This window comes from Lottia gigantea, assembly GCF_000327385.1.
Source record: "Lottia gigantea unplaced genomic scaffold LOTGIsca_62, whole genome shotgun sequence".
Lineage (NCBI taxonomy): Eukaryota > Metazoa > Mollusca > Gastropoda > Lottiidae > Lottia > Lottia gigantea.
In genome coordinates this window covers 570427-591085 of record NW_008710115.1, presented here as the reverse complement: position 1 = coordinate 591085, position 20659 = coordinate 570427, and the positions used below count along the sequence as shown (strand labels likewise).

At 31.1% G+C, this 20659-nt stretch overlaps 2 protein-coding genes across 2 annotated transcripts; one reads left to right on the top strand and one right to left on the bottom strand.

Moving 5' to 3' along the window:
* The first annotated feature begins 8503 nt into the window (after positions 1–8503).
* On the top strand, positions 8504–10542 carry LOTGIDRAFT_235267 (hypothetical protein). Its single transcript, XM_009064377.1, has 5 exons — positions 8504–8622; positions 9129–9299; positions 9537–9633; positions 9994–10115; positions 10395–10542. The coding sequence occupies exons 1-5, from the start codon at positions 8550–8552 to the stop codon at positions 10529–10531; spliced, it is 600 nt and encodes a 199-aa protein (XP_009062625.1). The 5' UTR covers positions 8504–8549; the 3' UTR covers positions 10532–10542.
* A 33-nt stretch (positions 10543–10575) lies between these two features.
* On the bottom strand, positions 10576–14609 carry LOTGIDRAFT_235266 (hypothetical protein). The gene is made up of 6 exons (XM_009064376.1): positions 14484–14609; positions 13546–13600; positions 13130–13236; positions 12796–12883; positions 12553–12605; positions 10576–11989 (listed from the first exon to the last, which is right to left on the bottom strand). Exons 1-6 carry the CDS (start codon positions 14599–14601, stop codon positions 11886–11888), a joined length of 525 nt encoding a protein of 174 aa, XP_009062624.1. The 5' UTR covers positions 14602–14609; the 3' UTR covers positions 10576–11885.
* Positions 14610–20659: the final 6050 nt, after the last annotated feature.

Below are 20659 nucleotides of genomic sequence, written 5' to 3'. Positions count from 1 at the left end.
AAAATATATCATCTTCTGCTCCAGTTTCTATCATTTTCAAATATAACAAAATAAAATCTAGTTTACTAAAAGGTTATTATCAAGAAATGCTCATGTTTGAAATTTCAGTCGTAAGTTTTATGATTGAAAAATATTTTTAAGAATTTTGAAGCAAAATTTTTTGTTTGTTAATGGTATAATAATATAATAATGTAGATATATTAATCAATATTCTATATGATTATTATGATATATTCATATTTACATGACATATACATTTACATATTTAGATATACAAATTTACATACATAATGAATCAAAATATTCATATTTGAAACTATTTAGTGGTTATATCAAAAGTTTAAATTGAAATTGGTTATATTAATTAAAATTCTAACAATTCTGAACTGTTGATATCATTATGTGTGTTTATTTGAAATATCTGAATATATCTGTTCATGTGATAATTTAAGAACAGTGTTTTGTTGATTATATATTTACACATATTAATCTAGTATGTGTTGTTTGTTCATCTTAGTTGTTGTCTATTTATTTTTTAATATCAAGTCAAACTTGTGTGCCTCAGTTTTAAGAAGAAGCATAATAAACATTTTAAAATACAAATGTATTCATATAAAAGATGTAAATAGTTTTTATTATGAGTAGTATTGTTAGAACATTTATTAGAACTTGCCACTTTCCCTCTTAACAAAATTAATTTAATGAAAGTTTGATCACCAGGACAGCTTAATAATTTATCATAAAAATCTAAAAAAAGATCTGAAAAATGTTTTTGCCAAGATCTGTCTTGAATATGACTTTGACTCTTCAAATTTTAGAAATTTACATATTCACATATAAATTTATAGCTTTTAGAATTTAGCTTTAATATGTTTAAATTTTGAAATGAAATGATTTTAGTTGTGATCTGTGTATTACCCTCTATGTAAACTAGTCATTGATTGGTGACAATGTCACATAGAATCTTGTACAGACAGATATAATGCATTTATTATGTACATAGGTTATTTTATTCTTATATTACTTCTGTAGTGTATATGTATGTACAGTTAACTCTGATTTTCAAGCAGACAAATTTGGGAAGTTTTAAACTTTATATTAATGATTTTGTCATTGAATCATTATTTACAGCCAGTATTCTAGTTAGAATTGCTTTAAATTAGATGATTCTAGAATTAAATAATGAAAAAAAATAGATAAGATGTTTGATTTTATCATTTTATGTGCCTTTTTAAATCTTTGTTTATTAAGTTTCCCTGATTAACAACTGGACACAGTCATTTTAGTATCTCCATGAATCCTGTATTCAGAAATATCTGAAGACAAAGTAGCCCTTATTGAAACTATTGCAATAAAGATAGATGTACATGTATTAGCTATATTAAGGCAAACATCATATCATTATTATATTTGCATGTACAGTGTATAATCAAGCATTGCTAATAATGTATAAATTAATTTCTATAGAAAGAGTTTTTGAGTCATTTTTCATAACCTGTATACACTCCTAGATGCTACAAGCTCAATAATCCCTAGCTAGGGGTAATTGAAATAGAGAAGACCAATGCAGTTGTTCTAGCAAAAAAGTGCTGTGTGCCAGTCTTCTAGACTCAGATGAGAAAAGTAACCATAAAGTGCCATTTAATTCTACCGATATACATACAGGTGCTTTAGTATGTTGCTAAGTCAAATGTTTGTCCCGTAGCATCTCAGAAACTTCATAGCTGATCTTTTAGTGCAAGCCTGGTTGAGATGGATTATTTTGTTAACGGTATTCCAGTCATTGTTGTACTCTATGACAAAACGGATTGGTATGTCACAGGATCATTCTTGGATTTGCAGACATTCTACATCCAATGGCTCCATGTGAGGTGGGGTCATAAAGTATTCTAGGAATAATGTAGCAAGTTGGGTTCATGCATACCAAGAATAATGCCTAGATGAATACAACTCTATTTGTGATTAATATGTATTAATTAACTATAACAAAATATTGTGAAAGTCTACAGAATTTCTGTAGATGATGATATGAAATTCACACTGAAGGATAATATAAGGGAGATAACTCTTGTTTCTCAAACTTTAAGTTTTGTAGTCTGTAGCCTATTCCATTCCGTCGTTTGCTCTTGGTAATCATTTTAAGATTCTTGATATTAATCTGTTAGTGTAAGTTAAATGACAACCACATTTAGAACAAAGGTTGTACCATGACTTGCCTTTCCTTGGTATGTACCAGCACTTACTGCATCGTCTTTTATATTTCCTATACCTGAAATAGTTGCATTGATGATTACAATATGTAATTTACATGTACAGGCCTGTCACCATAAGCTCTATCAGTAGGTAAGTTGGTAGAAACTTCATTTCCTTCAATTTTACTAGTAATGGACTAAGAAACCAAACTTAGTTACCACAAACTGCCAAAACTCAAACATAATATGGCATCCTTCAATGACTACCACGTTTTATGGATCAATGGATCTGTATTTAATTTACCCTTGTCTCACCTTATTCCACAGGCGTTACACAGAGGTGTCCCATCTTCAGCATCTCTCCACAGTGGTGTTCTGCTAGTGTGACAAGATTCGCATCGTTTTTCTGAAATTTCAGTAGTGGGTCCATTGTAGACATAAACCATAAACGGACATAATTCATTTGTGTATTTTGCTGCATTTGATAAAATATATATCGGCTGCGATATATCGGCTACGGGAACAACCAACCTCAAAAACAGTCAAACCAGGCGATGTATTCTCGAAACGATCTTAGCGCCAGCATGTCCTAGAATCAATGTTAGAAATAAAAGATAAGAACCTTGGACATCCTAGCGCTAAGATCATTTCGAGAATACGGCGCCTGGCTAATAATGACAAATATTTTTTCTCGTGACTCAATAATGTCCATTCCAATCTTCAAGGGAATCCAATTATTTGCTTTCAGAAACAACAATTTGAGTACAACTTTGATCAGATTTTACAAAAATCAACCAACTACGAATATAATTGCAACAGGCTTCAGATGGAAACTCGAAAGAGTGCAACAAGGATCCGTGTTTGGACCAGTTCTTTATCCGTTCTACTTTTATATCAATGACATGTCCGACGAGTATATTGTTTTTCCTATACTGGAACCCCAACATCGACTCGAAGTCGAGTAAGAAAATAATTGACCCACGCATAGAATAATTATAAGTTTCTTCGTACAGGATTCCTATTACGAAAATAACACCCACCAACCAGTTCACAGAAAATAGTGGCCCTCCTATTGAGATGTGCTCTCATCGGGTAAGCATGAAGTATGATCCCCATATTAGATTTGCTATTGAACAAGACTGCCACCATCTAAAATAAAATGTGACCAGGAGCGGACTGAGCAGCTCGTCCATGGTGTTGCAAATATTTATATATTTATCAACGCAAAGTCATTCTAAGACCACCCGATCCTGTAAAATTAGCTCTCTCTTTGAGAGAGCTAATTTTACAGGATCGGGTGCTAAGACTATAAGTACCGCTTAGAAGATGATATTCATATAAACTTTAAGGCGCTCACAAATTTCGATTCACTAACGAATTTGAGTATATTTTACTCATACCTACCCAAACAAGACGTTATGTTGTGGCTGAAATCATCGCATCGTTCATGTTCGATATCCTCATCATCTGAACTTGCCTTCCATTCATCAGAACAATATTTTCTCCGTTTTTCATATCTTGATAATTTGTATCTTTTACTGTAAATAAAAAAAAAGAACAGAGTATCGAAGTTTGCAGGATATATATAGACTAATTTGATGGTGGATTATATCAGTAAGCTGAGTTATCAGTTAACAGAAAGACTTCTCTTTGGTGCAGAGCCAGGTCCTATTAAACCGTTTTTAAACTGCAATATTGATGAATTCAAAATTGATTTCAAACTTATCATTGGCCATTATTTTTAACAAATATTCTGGCATTAGATATTCAATTTGAATTTCTTACCTGAAGAAGGAGGTTAATATAAGCTGACTCTCGTCGTCTTTCCATTTGGTGTCGAACCATATTGTTGCTCCCCTAAATAGTGGATCACAAAGTTCAGCACCTTTCTTTGGACTTAAAATATGGCGTCGTTTTCTTCTTTGAAACCTGCAATCCCAACTTGGTCCTTTTGCCAGAGGTTTCTTTATTATCCATGGTGATAATGTTATTTGTTTATTATTGCACGCTTTTATATCAAATGTTTTATTTGGACTCGTTAATTCTTTTGTGCCTCTTCTGAAACAAAAAAACATCATTACCACAATACAATTGTTGAGATATCTGGTGGACCCTTTAGAAATTTGTATTTTTGAGCTTGCCATCATAATTTCATCAAATAAAACAAGCAAACCTTTTGTGATTTCGATGGCATAATTTGGTTGCTTTATAAAAGCTATCAATTCTGCTGTCTGTAAGAATTTTCCCATTTCTCCCTGTAGATTTGGTATCAAGATTCATTCTATGATTTACCGTTCTTTAAATTTACTGTTGATTGAATAACCTGAAAACAGTTTAATAAACCAGACTATTTTATTATATAAATTACGCGAATAAATCCAACATGCACGAGATAATCGGGCATCTTATAAAAACAATCAAGTTGAAGAGCTTGTTGAACAAAATAAGCTGATCATAAAAAGAGGACAACGTCTATTTGCCACGTTTTAATTGAGTCTAATGTCTTTTAATGACTATAACGTGGTTCATAGTAGAGTCAGATATATGTATATTTCTTTCTTCAAGTTGAATTACTTTAGATGAATATATTATTAATAGGGTTTTAAACAAGTAAAATTGTACTGTGCATCTATTCTTTAAGAAAGTTTCAAGATACCAGAAATATATGGCTGGGATCCATAAGTACTCGAAATTAAAAACTCCATACATGAAAAAATCTCGTCTAAACCTGGACCCTTAGCCCGAAACATCTCTCTCTATTCCAGCCTCTGATAGCTATTTGGACAGATGTCTACTCCAGCTGACAACTGGCAATAGAGGCAGATGTTTCGGACTACTGGAACCTATGTTCAATGAATTGGATAAGTTTTACTATGCCTAGCAAATAGACACTAATACAACTTTAAAGCGATACTACGTCTAATGAACATAAAATTTAAGTTCTCAAGAATGGTCAATATTCATCAGTGAACTTAAAAAAACTGTAAACTGTAACTGTAAAAACTGGAAATTTTGAAAATTCATAAAACTTAGTAATTATTGAAAAACGTACGCTTAATCTTAATAGTCAATTACATATTTATGGATAATTACTAATTTTTTTTTGTTGATTTATCGGATTTTATAAGGATCCTGTAAAGGTAAATCTACTGATGAATATATACTCTTATTGGCCAAGTTTAAAATTCTTAAATTTTATGTCTATTCCAAGACGTAGTAGGCTATTCCTTTAAATGTGCGGCATACAACTTCTATGGGTGAATTCAGGGTTTTATTGAGTGACAACCCTATGTGTGGTAGCATTTTGACATAAAGGCTACCCTTACATTTTAATCATTCTTTTATTTGATGAATATAGAATGATTCTATTGTTTCATAATCATAAAAATAACTGACTGTCAAAATGTGACAGCAGACGTAAATAAAAGCACATGTCATTAAAAACCGGATGTTTACATTACTGCGGCTGCGCATAAAGTCGTATCGAAGAAAAACAACATGGCCGACAAAGTTTGATATTTATTTCTGTTCCGCTTACTTTTTGAAAATCCTTTTGAAATATAGGTGATTGATGATATATGTTGAGCTCAGTGTACACATAATAATTAAAGCATAGTTGTCCGTCAAATTTGAAAGGTTTATACTTTGTTTTTTCTGTAAAAAATAATTTTGTTTCTCAGAAGTAGATCTGGATCCCATTTTTGAATAGTCCGATTCCTTTTCTTTTAACTGAATGTGTAATAGTTATAATTATTTCATCAAATTAAAACTGTATGTAGCACTGAATACAGCACATCAACTGAACTTTAATAATGTAAGGTTCCTTACCAAATACCTATCTAAGCTTATATATGATATTTTTACTGTTGTTAATTTCCTGATAACTCATTTTAGAATTACATGATAATACTGGCAAAATAGTGTTTAACATGTTCTCAAAAGCAACTTCACTTATTGAAAAGGAGTACACAGCCTTTCAAAAAAATCCTCCATGGGTAAGTTACGTGTATGGTTGTATCTATTCTTAATTCTTACACTGGTACCATATAATATGAATGAAGGCATGGCCTTGAATGAGGGCGCAGGTTATTTATAAAATAACAATAATTATAATAATTAAATAAAAGAAATTCAACCTGATCTGTATGTAATGCAAACTATTTTGTCTTCTAATCATTATGTGTGAAGGTAATCTTCTATGAATATAAGATCTGTAGACAATCTTTTATAAGGTATCTAGAGAAATTTTTATAAGGCATGAAAGTAATCATCTATAACAATGACGTCATTATAACGAGACGTATGATGTCAACAAAGCCGCCATCATTGCTTGGGACAAAGTCTTGGGAAATTAGGTCAAAGCTGTCATTTTATTCCTTATGACGCATAGAATATCCAGGAAAAATAAAAATAAAACGTAAGGGTTGTTAAGTTGGTACAAAACATCCCTTTCTGTGTTTGAAACAATTGTCGTAATTTATTTAAAGAATTTCAGAATATTCACTCTGAAGCTACCCAGATTGACTGCGATCTAGTTGTCAACAAACATGGCAGCCCCTATGATCCGCCATCTTTTTTCTCCCTTTTTTTTGACTAACGGTGGGGCATAAATTTTCTGAAAGAATTGATGTATATGTATGTGTTACCATTATAGAGAGCTTTGCTCTCATATTAATTATGCTCTAATTTATTGGCATTAGCCCTTCTTCAGTTTATTTAAAAAGGGACATCAAATATAAGCTTATTGACAAGGAATGGTGTTTTCAGATATAAATTTTCACAAGGAAATAGCAGTAATAGCAATATCGCCATCTGAATATTTCTCTTCTTTGTGATAGAGCTCAATTCCCGCTTTACACATCAATAGAATTATTGTGCAAAATTTGAAAATAAAAAGTACCTGAGAAAGGTTAAATTTAGCAAATAGTTGGAATATTACAGTGGTGATTTTCCACAATACAAAAAAGGCATGCTATCCATAGAATTGGAAAAATGAATTGGAAACAAAATTCAAATTTAAAAAGTACCTGAGAAAGGTTAAATTTAGCAAATAGTTGGAATATAACAGTGGTGATTTTTCCACAATACAAAAAAGGCATGGTATCCACAGAATTGGAAAAATGAAGTAGAAAAATACAAGCCTCAAGATTCATCCTTCAATCTGTATTCGGTTAAGCTTTAATAGTAAATAGTAAGATTCTATTCCTATTTAAATTGAACTATTTCAGGGTATTGAATTGTTTCCTTTGAGAGATGATAACATTTATGAATTTGTAGCCAAAATGAAAGGCTTGAAAGATACTATCTGGGAAGGTAAGACTGGAGGGATTAGATTGTAGGCTACATAGAGCTCAAATATTAGGACTATCTAATTATTTCTCTGTAGCAGAATGTAGATTTTACTTTATGTTGGCAGTACCAGTAAGGATAGATAGTGTAAAAGTCACAAAGTAAGTTATTTTCTGTGTATTGAAAGAGAATGTTGAAGAAAAACCTATGCTAAAGTATGCTGATGCTTTCAGAGAATTGATTGAATTTGACTTAAGCTTTCATAAATATCATATATTTTTAGGTGGGTTGTTTCAAATTTATATACGGTTTGATGAAAACTATAATACTCAACCACCAGCCTTATGTTTTCATACGATACCATTTCATCCCAATAGTAAGTACAGATAATGTTTATGATAAGTTTTATGCTATGAAATATATAATATGCATCTTTGCTAGTTTGGCAATATTTGCTATTTTTTCAGCATTTGCTAAGTGGTAATGTCAGTATTTGCTATGTTACATTGGCAGTATTTGCTAAACTACATTTTCAGTATTCGCTATGTTATATTTTCAGTATTCACTATGTTATATTTTCATTATTCGCTGTTATATTATAAGCATTTGCTATGTTATATCATAAGTATTTGCTATGTTATATCATAAGTATTTGTTATGTTATATTTTCATTATTTGCTATGTTATATCTTCTGTATTTGCTGTGTTATATTTTCAGTTGATGCTATAACAGGTGAACCATGTATAGATTATTTACTAGAGAATAACTGGAATAAAGATTATTCATTATCATTTCTTTTATTAAGTGTCCAGGTAATATATTCTTAAACAAGCTTAACATTTAGTACTATTACTAGTATTTTAGCTGAATAGCAGTATTAATAATTACAACCAAATTATGTTACATTTGAACCATTAAAATTCAATTCAACTCAATTTAGCTGTTTTCAGACATCAAGTATGAATATTTGAATTATTAATGAGAACAACTTATCAATAAGCTTTAAATTTCAGTACCTGTTATCTAATCCAAATCTACGTAATGCTGTGAATTTAGATGCATTAGATATGATAGATAAATCACCAAGACGATATCGTCAAGTTGTAGCAGAATGTATAGCTACTAGTAATAAATTAGAAGGTATTTTGAAATATTTCAGCATTTAGCTGTATAGCCTATTTATAGGTGGTTTCAGGTGTATCACTATCTTTGGGACACTTGAAAATTTACATGGGTTCCAAGTTACAATTTATGGTGTCACTATTGTAGATAGTAGGGTAAAAGGTATTTGTGAATGTAATGTATTAATATGGATATTTCTTCCTGAAATTAAAGGAACTATAGATGTTGGATGAGAAATCAGAATTGTGTGAAGTAATCCTTTTAAAAGTACTGTCAAAACATTAACAAACAGTCACTTGTGTTCAGCATAATCTTAAATCATCAGTCAATATTTTCATCATACGGTCTAGCCCTTATTAGCGAGCACCCTTAGCCATTTAACTTGCATTCACAAGACTGCTTGCTTAATACAAGTTTGACTGTATACAAAAGGGAGCTAATGATATGCATGACCATAGCATTCCTCAGAATGTAGCATAGTTACACCATAAAATAGTGCTTACTTATTTATCTTTATTATGCAGAACAATACAGGTCAGAAATGGAGAGAAATGAAAATAAGAAAAAATATATTGATGAAAATAAACCTGTTAAAACAGCTAGTAGGAAGATTAGTAAATTATCTTTTGAAGATTATTATACAACATGGTGTGGTATAGCAACATCTAAATCAAAAGAAGTTGATACAAACCCTTGTAAGTTAACTATGCCTGAGTTAAATTCAGTCAAAAACCCATGTCAGATCAGTCGAGTCAGTGAACATTTGACTTCAGATGCAACAATGAAAGAAATCGATGCTAGATAGCTTGTCTATTTATACTTCTGAATAAACATTAAAATTTATATTGATAGGTTAAAATGGTTTTGAATTGTGAATAATTTTATGTGTGACATTATCTATTACATTTAATTAATAATGTTTTGTGTTACAGTATTAGATAAGTTACGAGAGAAACCAGAGTTACAGAAAACACACATGGCTTTACGTCCAGAAGATATAGAAGAACAAATCAAAAAACAAATTGAAGAGTAAGTTTTTAGTTCTGCGACCTGATCTTGCAATTTTTCATTATTTAACTGTTCAGTGTTCTGTAATTGAATTTTATCTAGACAGAATGCTCAAGTAACTCATCTTTCCTCATGATTCCAGTTGACCCAGCTAAAAATGGGTAAGGATAATCTCGAATTGATCATTGTCAAGGGTTTGACCAAGGACCAGCTTGTGGACAGGGTTTTCGTGAATCCAAGTTGCTATCCTCGTACAAATTGGTTGTTCCTTTTTTTTCAAGTCATGACCATTGCTTGGCATATTCCAATTATAATTGTTCAGGACTTGCATTTCATTGCCAAAAAGAGTTCCTATCTTAATACTTTGATCATCAATTTCAGACATACCATGTTGATGTATGGGAAATTCGACTCCAAACCAACAGTCCAAGATGAAAAAGAAGCCAAACTTGCCAGGTTACAGAAAATGAAAAAGATTTATTTACCTCCAAGAGTTTCTCCTTGTATGTACCGTTTTTTTCCTTCATTTTGAAAGCCCTGGAAAAATATGTATTCGTCCTATTTTCAAAAACACCCATGCCTATCAATACGGAAAAGTAATTTTTCCACCCATGTATGTATGTCTTACCACAATCTAAAGTGTAAACATTTATATAAGCATAGAATGTCGGTCAAGTCTGACAAACACTTTGCGAGGATTGTCTATTAATCCTTTTGTGGTTGATAACAATAAGTAAGCAAGTTATTGCTTGGAAATTGTAAAATATGAATTGATATTTCAGCACCAGCCTCACAAGATATTGTTTTAGGTGGTTCACTACATACATCATTACATGGTAAAGAGGAACCCTGGGAGAAGGAAGTAGATGATTTAGTAGAATGGACTAATAATCTGGATACAACAACTATTGATACCTAGTATAGTACATCTTCACAATGTCAAGCTATTACGAACTTTGTCTTATACCTTGACTGCAATAGCTACTGAAAGCAGCGATTTCATTGGATTGTATTGTAGCAAATACAGCTAAGACATTATGGCTTATTGTTTACAGCCTTTCTGTCCAGGACTCTAATTGACTTATTCGCTAATGTACAATCAAATCAAATCGCTGCATTTACAAACAAGAAAGATGGCTATTGTTGTCAAGGTATAAGAACAAAGGTTGTAATGGGGTGACATTGTAAAGATGATACGTTCTCATATTCCTTCCATGACTGCAGTATTTTTGGTAACATCCAAAGAAAAAATTATTTATAAGAACAACAAGAATTATTAAAATGTTTTATGGCTATGGAAACACTCATACGATTTTACATCAGAGATGTTTTATATCTCAGTATTTATTAAGTCTGTAAATATTTGTATAATATTTCAAAACAATAAATTATGGTTTTATTAACTCTTACTTTATTAAATTCATCACAAACATGAAAGCGTTGATTGTACTGTGCATACAAGTAAGATGGAAGCCATCTACAATATTTTTAGAAATATACTCATGTACAAAGTTAAGTTAGTAAACTAGTAATACAGTTATCTGTCTTAGTTTCATTTATTTGATGTTGAAGACAGGTGTTAAAAAAGACCATTAGTATAATCATACAAATAGAATATGGTTTGACATCTTTATCACCTCCTTTTCCAGTCCCACTTACTCAAAACTAATCATTTTTTACATCATTAAAATCAAAATTTATCAAGTTATTTAATGATTCTTTCAGATGAAGTTTACCGTTACACATTTCTGAGAAATGGGCAGTATTAAGCCCAATATCGAGTGTTTAATGATGTCACTATTTCTTTGTATAATGTTGCCATCTTTTTAATAGATAACATAATTTGCATGGTTCCAAATTGAGTCTTGAATAAGGTCTATAGACTAGAAGGCTTTGTACAAACACAGAATTGGTGGCTATAGCGTAAGTTTTATTGGCTACCTAACCAAATCATTTTGGGTTTTACAGTGTTTTGTAATAAAAAAAAAATACAAGCTTAATAGTTGCATTGCTAAGTGGTATGTTCAGTAACATCAATTCTAAGACCACAATCAGAACACATGCTAAAGGTATCACCTTTTGAAAATATTGGCTGTACCATTCTTTAAATCGTTTATCCACTTCCAATTGTAAAATTAGTGTTATTTTTGCAAGCATCATTTTAAAGGCCAAGTTTCTTGCACCATTACTTAACGCATACAAAATATACTAACAATATCACTACCTGGCATAACAATCTCACACTTTCCCTGAGCACAAACTGTCCAGCAGTATTAATGTGGTTGTGGTACATGACCATCAACATAAAAGTTTCTAGTGATAGGAGGTAATGTCACTTCTAAACCCTCTAAATCTTTGTTCAAAATAATTTGACAGCCTGAAAGAAAAATACCATTCATAATTTCACTAATTTTACAGCCACTGTCTGTGCTTTTCATTATGTAAATTACCTAGCCCTATAACCAGGCCCTTTAAAGTGCATGATTTCTCCAGTTACCCTGCCTTACTACCAATGACTATCTATGAACTTTGTCTTATACCTTGACAGCAATAACCATATTTCTTGTATCATGATATGCACAATTTGATTGTATTTTACGCCAGCAAATACAGCCATTCAGAGCGCTCGACAGAAAGATTGTTAACATTCTGGCTTTTTTGCATACAGACTCTGTGTAGAGCTCTGATTGGCTGTATTGACTATCTTCCAATTCAAATCATGCTCTTACAACAACTGTGATACAAGAAAGGTGGCTATTGCAGTCAAGGTATTAGACACAGTTCGTAATAGCTTGATATTGTGAACCCTTCTTCTAATAGCTCTTATCTTCTATTCAGTTAATGGCAGTAACCCTGACCTTATTCCAAAAGTCTTTTAACCACATTCGAACAATGACTAAGTAGCCCAGACAATTCTTTTTTAAAATTATTTGTAATTACCTAATCTTGAGTTTGGTTTTAAAAATGGTGCCATGTCAAGCATATCTTCTTCTCTACAAATAAAATGTAGACATGTAAAGAGAAAGTGGTAAGCTTAAAAAGAGAATGTGAGTTAATTGAACACTGAACTCAGAGTCTGCATTAAAAGTTTTGCATTAAATCTCCATGTATAAGTCATATTCTTTATAATTATCATTTTCCTAAAGACTTATTTTGTACAATTTATGAAAACAATGTACTCACTCTTCTTCTGGGTCTGTTAATTTATCAAAATAATTTTCATGTACATAAACATGACATGTTGAACACGCTAAACTAGCCTCACATGCACCTATAATAACATGAATACATATCTAATCAAATTGCAGATATCTTCAAATTTCCTGACTAGCATCACATTGCCTTCAAGTATGCAATCTGGCATACTGAAAGGATAAAACCCTATTACTTCTGCCACTAAACAAATGTTTAATAAATGTTTATAACAAACATGCCAAAAAATTGCATCATGATTCATAATACTTTATAACCTGTAATCTGTTTCTTTTTTTTTTTAATTGAAGAAATCATATATTACCCTCTAATTCTATATCATATCTATGAGCTAAATACATCACATTATCACCAATCTTTCCTTTCACTGGTATTCTCTTACCTCCTTTATCAATAAATGTAATATTTACCCTGAAATATAATTACATGTATTCTACTGCCATTGATTAAAAACTTATTATCATTATCAATCACATACTTTAATCCAACTAGATCACAGAAGAAATTTGATTCTGAAATAACTTGAGATGATGGAGTTATCTATTGAATTTTATGTGTACTATATACCATTTATACTTCAATCTGTAAGTCTAAATTTTGATATTTTGATGGAAAAGAAGGATGCTCTTTCTGCAAAATTCTCATTGGCATGCAAAATTCCATTGCTTAAAATACAGTAGCTTATATACAATAAAATAAACAATTTTAATATTATCTTACACTTCATCATCTGTTTTTGGGTCTTGCATTTCATATTCACCACTACACAATGGACCTGTACAAAATAAAGTAAGGAATTTAATACAGATACAGTGATATCACTTATTTTTCTGAGCATCAAATTTCATGGCTATGTTCTAAGATGCATATATTATTATGTCATATTGCTGGATATGATTTTGTCAATTCCTTTTTCTTCCCAAGTTATTTTGAACATGGTTCATCAAAAGGACTAAATGGCTGGAATAGTATTGTCTTTATACATGTTATTTTTGTAAAACATTACTTAATGTTTTATAGTTAGTTAATCCTTCATAATTATCAGCCTTCTTGAAAATGGCAATTTAGTAATCAAGGGTTATAATATTTCATGGCCATAGGATTTTGTGAAACATTCAATCCAAAAACTCAAGATGGTTGGTATATAGAATTTTGCTCAACTTCAAAACAGTAATGATAACCTAGGAATTGATATACCGGTACCTACAAACTTTCTCAGGCAATAGACGATTGAACTTTGTCTACTAACATAATTTCAGACTATATTAAGCTCCAAATGCCACTGCATATTCATTTAATATCCTTAGTGGTAATAAATACTAAAATACACTAAACAACATGTATAGATCTTCACATTCATCAATTCAGTGTAGGGTATGGATTGCAAGATAAAATGTTATGCAAGATTGCAAGTGAACTGGTAGTGGAATAAAAGACTCAAAACAATCTTAGTATTAGAATTCAATTAGATTCGTGGAATCACTTATACAAGGATACAAATATAATACTTGTCTTATCTGAAAATTTCGGCTAAAATTTTTCTCTGTATAAACAAATATCATGTGATTATTTGTGAACAGGGATATTATACAACTACAAGCAGTCTTTCAACATTCTTTTACCGACGAATGTATCTATTATGAGAACAAAAACAGTACCTGATTGAGAATGAAATTTAGGGTTGCCAACAAAGCTATATTGAGTGGATGACATAAATTTTTGAGTGTTACATAGGCGTGGATAAAATTTGTTCAATCCTCTTGTTATCCATTTCATGGAGGCCGCCATGTTATTATTTACAACCGATAGTTAGCCGAGTTTTCGTACAATGATAATTCGTGCGAAACTACCGTTGACCGAGTTTAGCTCTGTATACCGTTATCTGCTTGGTCTGGCTGGTCGATGTTCGTGAACTGAAGATGTCGACTGGAATATTATTATGCAGATTGTCGAGTTCTCATCAACATGCTCGGATTTAAAACATATTTTCTCTCGGGAAATGTAGTCACTTAAATATCACAACTTTCTAAACTTATTGTAGATGTGTATTTAGCTTGTGAACTATGCAGTGGAGTGGTTTTGAGTTTATTGTACCCGAATATTGACCAGTGTTTTTCAACATGGCGACTTTTTGGACGAGGCCAAAAACCTGGCATGTTGATGTCATTACAATCTGGGTTTCTGTACTTCTTTTCCTTCAATTTGTGAATATAACTATGCAAGATGACAAAACTTGGATTGGTAAAAATAGTGTCAATTCTGATAGAATACAATTACGGAACCTAGGATCCAGGCATCACAGAAGAACAGTGGATGCAAAAACTGATGCTGATGGCTATGTTACTGAAAATAGACAAGAAAATGTCAGTCCCAAAATGTTGGGAGGAATAGTTATTCAGCATGAATCTCAAAAACTCTCTGCCAGATTGAGATGGCTTAGCAATGATGAAATTGGAATAACAACTATGCAGGTAACCCACACATCCTATTAATATTGTTACTTATTAATATTTTTTAATATCACAATAATAGTAAGCTTATTACTTAGTTTTACAACCTTTGATTGATAAAATATGATTGGAATAGAATATTTATGTGATAAATTGGTACCCATGATAATGACCAATGCTGCTTTAAATGTATAAAGAAATTACTTGTATGGACAACCGAATTTCGGCATGCAGTCTCCCCTCTTTTGAAATTCCACTCAAGTCTTATTATTGATTTCGTCCAAGTGGTATCAATATTTTGCAATTTCTCGTAGACATAACATTCATCTTCTGTCCATCCTGTGTGATTTCAGTTGCAAATCATTTGATATGATTAACATTACAGCTGTACATATAAGCTAGCTTATTATGAATAATAATGAATATATTTTAAAACTAGTTTTCTTTTAAGAAGTACCGGTATAAGTTTTTACACTTTTCAGTCCTTGTTTTCAGAAGGAAAGAAGATTATTAACACATTGACATTGGTAAAAGACAAATAACATACACATTCCCTTGAAATTTCAATGTTTCAAAAAAGTTGCCATTGTAGAGCTCAATTATGTAATCGATAAGCTTACTGGACTGTGGCAGCATTTTAGCACCATAGTTTATATAATGAACAATCGAAGAACAATTAAGGATTTATATTAAATCATGGCAGTTAATAGATTAATTATACATGATTAGATTAGCATGGTGACATTGTTTGGAAATGCTATTTTGCCAATTTTGTACCTCAGGAGGTAGTCAAGGTTTATGTGTAATGTACAGATTATTTGATAAGCAAGTATCACACAACCAATAATGTACTGGTAGTTATGACTTTGTTCAATGATATGAATTTTTCAATCGTCTTCTCCAAATTTCTTCCCTTCCCAAGGCAGGTATTGCAGACTAATAGAATGAATTTGACCACATTAGGTTTTTGTATGCAAACATCAGCTCTGAATCAGGACTTCAACTAAAATAGGCTTGAAAGTTTAATCATTGAGAACTGATGAACTTAAATTTTAAGAGTTCAAGCTTGAGATGACAGGATAATTTTTCTGCAATTAAAGTATAAGTTTAAGCATAGTCGAAATAACTTGAGAGCATGATAGTGATCACAATTTCAATTTTTCATGTATATAATTTCAATTTTTGGGAAAATCAAATTGGAAAAGGTTAGGTCAAACCAAAGCAAGTTCATTAAATCAAATCATTAGACAATTGACAATAATTGTAAGTTAAAGTGTGAAATCCGTTCAGTGGCAAGGCCAGCCTCCAAAGACTAGGAGTACATATGGTATGAGGGGGATATGAAGGAGACAACTGTCAAGCCTGAGATTAAAAATGCGGCAGCAGCTCTGTGAAAGTGCCATATAGCCACAAGTCTCCCATGGAGTTCCAAGACGGTTCTCCCTCAAGAAAATTGTGCATTTTGACACCATGTGTATTAAAGGCACAGGTATATATTAGTCAAATGATTCATAAATTTGTTAAAAATAAAGTGGAAGTGCAATTAGGGTTACAAACCAATTTTCAGGGGGCAATATCTAATATTATTCATGCATTTGACAAAAAGATTTTCTATTTTGGAAAAAACTTTATAATCATTTTTTCTTTGATTAAATGCATATGCTGCTTTTATTTTCACTATCTAAAAGGATTTTATTTATGGTGACTTGATAAAGAAATAAAGTGTTTGAAAGTTGACATTATCTAAGATAAAAGTAAAAGATAAAAGTGAAATATTGTTGACAAGTACAGAGTATATGATATATTGATCAGAGTTGTGTTAAATCTTCACCATTTATTGACAACCAATATCAAACTTGTGAAATAAAAAGCCATGAAAAATCGAATAATATTGATCAAGTAGGCTTTCAAAGAGAGATCTGTTTAGATAATCATATTTTGCATGTCAGTTCAATAATTTCAAAGTCGTTTTTTCTGCTTGGTTCTTATAAATTGCTGACACTTAATACTTGTGCATTGATCAAAATCTACTTTAATAACGGATGTGAGAAATATGTTTCTCGACTTCAAAGTAAATTCAAGCCCTAGAGTTGTTTAATATCTTTTCTTTCAACTTTCTTAAAAAAGACTGATTACATTGAAATTTCAACTTGCTGTACAATCTGTGTTGATTGATGCAACGCTAAAAGCATAATTTTTCTTTGACATGTTTTAATTGACATTTTATCATGTTGGATGAATTACTTGGTGTCTGATTTTAAGAATATTGTTTAACATGCTTCTTTTGCATTGAATTTTCTTTCTTTATAGAATATTTGTCATTAAAAGATTCCTGTTGAACTCATTAGCAATGTTTGCAGGTCAAATTTATCTGAATGAATAAATAAGAGAGAATGTTATTCAGAAGTTTTAAAGGGTTAGTGGTATTCAACCAAGCGACAAAAGTATCATAGTCTTTTCACCACACGCATCACTTCACCTGAATACATTGATGCGATACCCCCAAATCTTCACCCATTTCAGTTGTTATAAAAAAGGGTCTGTCTTTATTCTTTACTTTATCACGCATGACTTCTTTTTTTGAAAGTCATTCATTTTGAACAATATTGATAAGGTTTTCATAAAGCTACTCAAATTACACTGTACATCATGATACTTTTCACACCTCTTTCAATTTAATTATACTCAATTGATGTTTATAAATTTGGAAAAAGGTTTGTTCAAAACAAAATCTAATGATGATTGAAATATATTGGTAATATCATTAAGTAAATCATTTGGTTTATTTCAACAATTAAGGCAATAGTTTTGAAGTTTAGAAAAGTTTTCTCCTGGATCTTGTTTAAATGATTCTGCTTACTTTGCTACTAGTACTGGTAATTGGTGAAGTCTTGATATTAAAAAACTAACCCCCAATTCCAACATAGTTTCCTGATGATGATATTAATTTCCAAAACACATTTGGTTGACCTTAATGAAGGTCTTTTCTTAGACTAAAAACATAAGCTTACATGTCTTGTAAACTGACAGATAGACTTAAGCTATCTTAATGTCATCCTGGAATCTGAGTACAGTGGAATCAAAAATCATTATGGGCACCAGATTTCAAGAATTTTCCTTAAAAAGCATGGTGTATTGTAGTAAAGTTATAAATTTGTGGATTCTCTGTTTTACTTGTATTCTTGAATGAGTAGAAACATACTACAGTTTATATATATTTTCCAAATTGTTACCAATACCATTGATCTCAATAATAATCAAGATTGTTTTGCTTGCAAAGAAATTATTCCAGTGCTGTTTTCCCATTTTCTTTACTGTCCTTAAAATAATAGTTTGCATTACTGGCTTATTTAACAACAAAAAAAACCCCTAGATTTAAAGATCTTTCCAAAAAATTATTTACAAACTATGGTGTGTTAAAAAGATTTGATGTAAAATATTTTAATGGATGGCAGGCAAATTGAGTTTACTAGTCTGCCACGAGCTCTAATATTGCCTTTGTAGACCTGTTTCTATAACACAATAACTGCTAAAGTAAGTCATGCTACAAGATACTGTATCACTGGCCTTTAGGCTAAACAATAAACACAGTAACATGTCTGCCATTTTCTTCTATACATCTAGATACTTGAGGAGTATATATGGCCTCCACACTGTTTATTGATAATGGCAATTAGAATTTTGATGTATATATCATTTTTACCTTACTGTGGAGAAGTTTTTAGATTTTGTCTATACTTAACACTTCTTAATGTGAACTTCAACAAATTACAACAGAGTGATAAGATTGCATTCAATATACAGTATGATGTTTTTATTCAAATCATTCAGCTTACTGTAGAAAATACCTTCTATATGGCATTTCTTACATTGATGAATGTATGCTCAATCTTAGATCTGCTAATGTGTGAAAACATCATTAAATAGTGTAAGAGCAATTCGTTCGAGGAACCCACTATATAAAATTATTATCTTCTTTAATACTCTTATTTACTCTTACTTTTACTCTTAATATGGTGTCTTGCTTTGGATGCGGTTTTTGTTTAATAACGGAATTGTTTTGCTTGTACAGAGTTTATTTTATAACTTTTGAAAATTAAACTCTTCATAAGTTAAATACAAATGTTAATAAAAATTGATAAAGTTAAGAACAAAGGAAGACATGATTTTTTTTTAGCAGTTCTTGTTAATTTGAAGGTTGTATATATTCCCCATTTAAAAATACTTAAACTAATACATATTATACACACTAACTCTATTGACTGATATAGTAAAGATCTTATTCAAGCTTTGATTACAGTCAAGACACCAATCTCACTGATACATGAAATCTTTGATTAAATCTGATGAAGTTGAGAAATGTGATTTTCTGACCTAAATTACTTTTCAAGCTTAGAAATAAAACTACCATTATAACCCACGCTGGATGTCTAGTGTGTCAGCCATAACATACAGACTTTCTTTTAACTAGTTTAACATTGACAAGGAGTGAGTTCGGCAGTTTAACTATTGATGGAAAAGTTATAGCTCTTCCACACAACTACATTATGATCACGGCTTGATAGCTTCCACATTATCTTTCAACTCTTTTTACAACCTTGGTGTGAGCTGTGCCAAGCTATAAATTCACCCATGCACTGCGAATGATGTTTAAGTATCAGCAATAACTATAAAGTACCATGTGATATCATACCCACAAAAAACTCACTTCTCTTTTAATGTTTTGTATTTAGTCTGGAACTCTCCTTAATTTTCCCCTCATAAAAGATGAAATGTTTTCTAGATCATAGAGATGCATGTTTATGTAATGTCTAATTTTCTCCCATCATATTTGAGACTGTCTTCATAAAACTCTTTTTATGTCTTGTTTATTAATAACACATTTCTCACTCAGATAGTTTTAAAACTCTGGAAAATTCATTTGATGTTTTATCTTTCTTCTTCAAACTTCAAATACTGATATTGAGATAATAAAAAGTTTAAATAACCCAGGGATATCCTAGAAGTTCGCTCAGATATTTTTTACCAAGCATATTAGATTACAAAATATATTCTTATAAAAATTCATTTTTTTTAATTTGAATTTGTTGAATTGTGTATTTTGCTATATTTATTTCATTCAGGCTATGAGTTTAACATAATATCAAGGTTTCAAATTGACTATATTTTATCTTCTACAATAAATGTGGAAATATTGTCATCAAGAATTTCTTTTGACCCCATACATAATGTCTTTGCACCTCAAAAATGCGTTCATAATCAACCTTTGAAGGCTTTTATTTTACTAAACTTATTAAGATTGAGAAATGAAATAGTATAAAGATTTTTAAGAGAAACTGTCTTATAGAAGCACTGGTCTAGTTTTATGACCTTCTTTTCTTCAC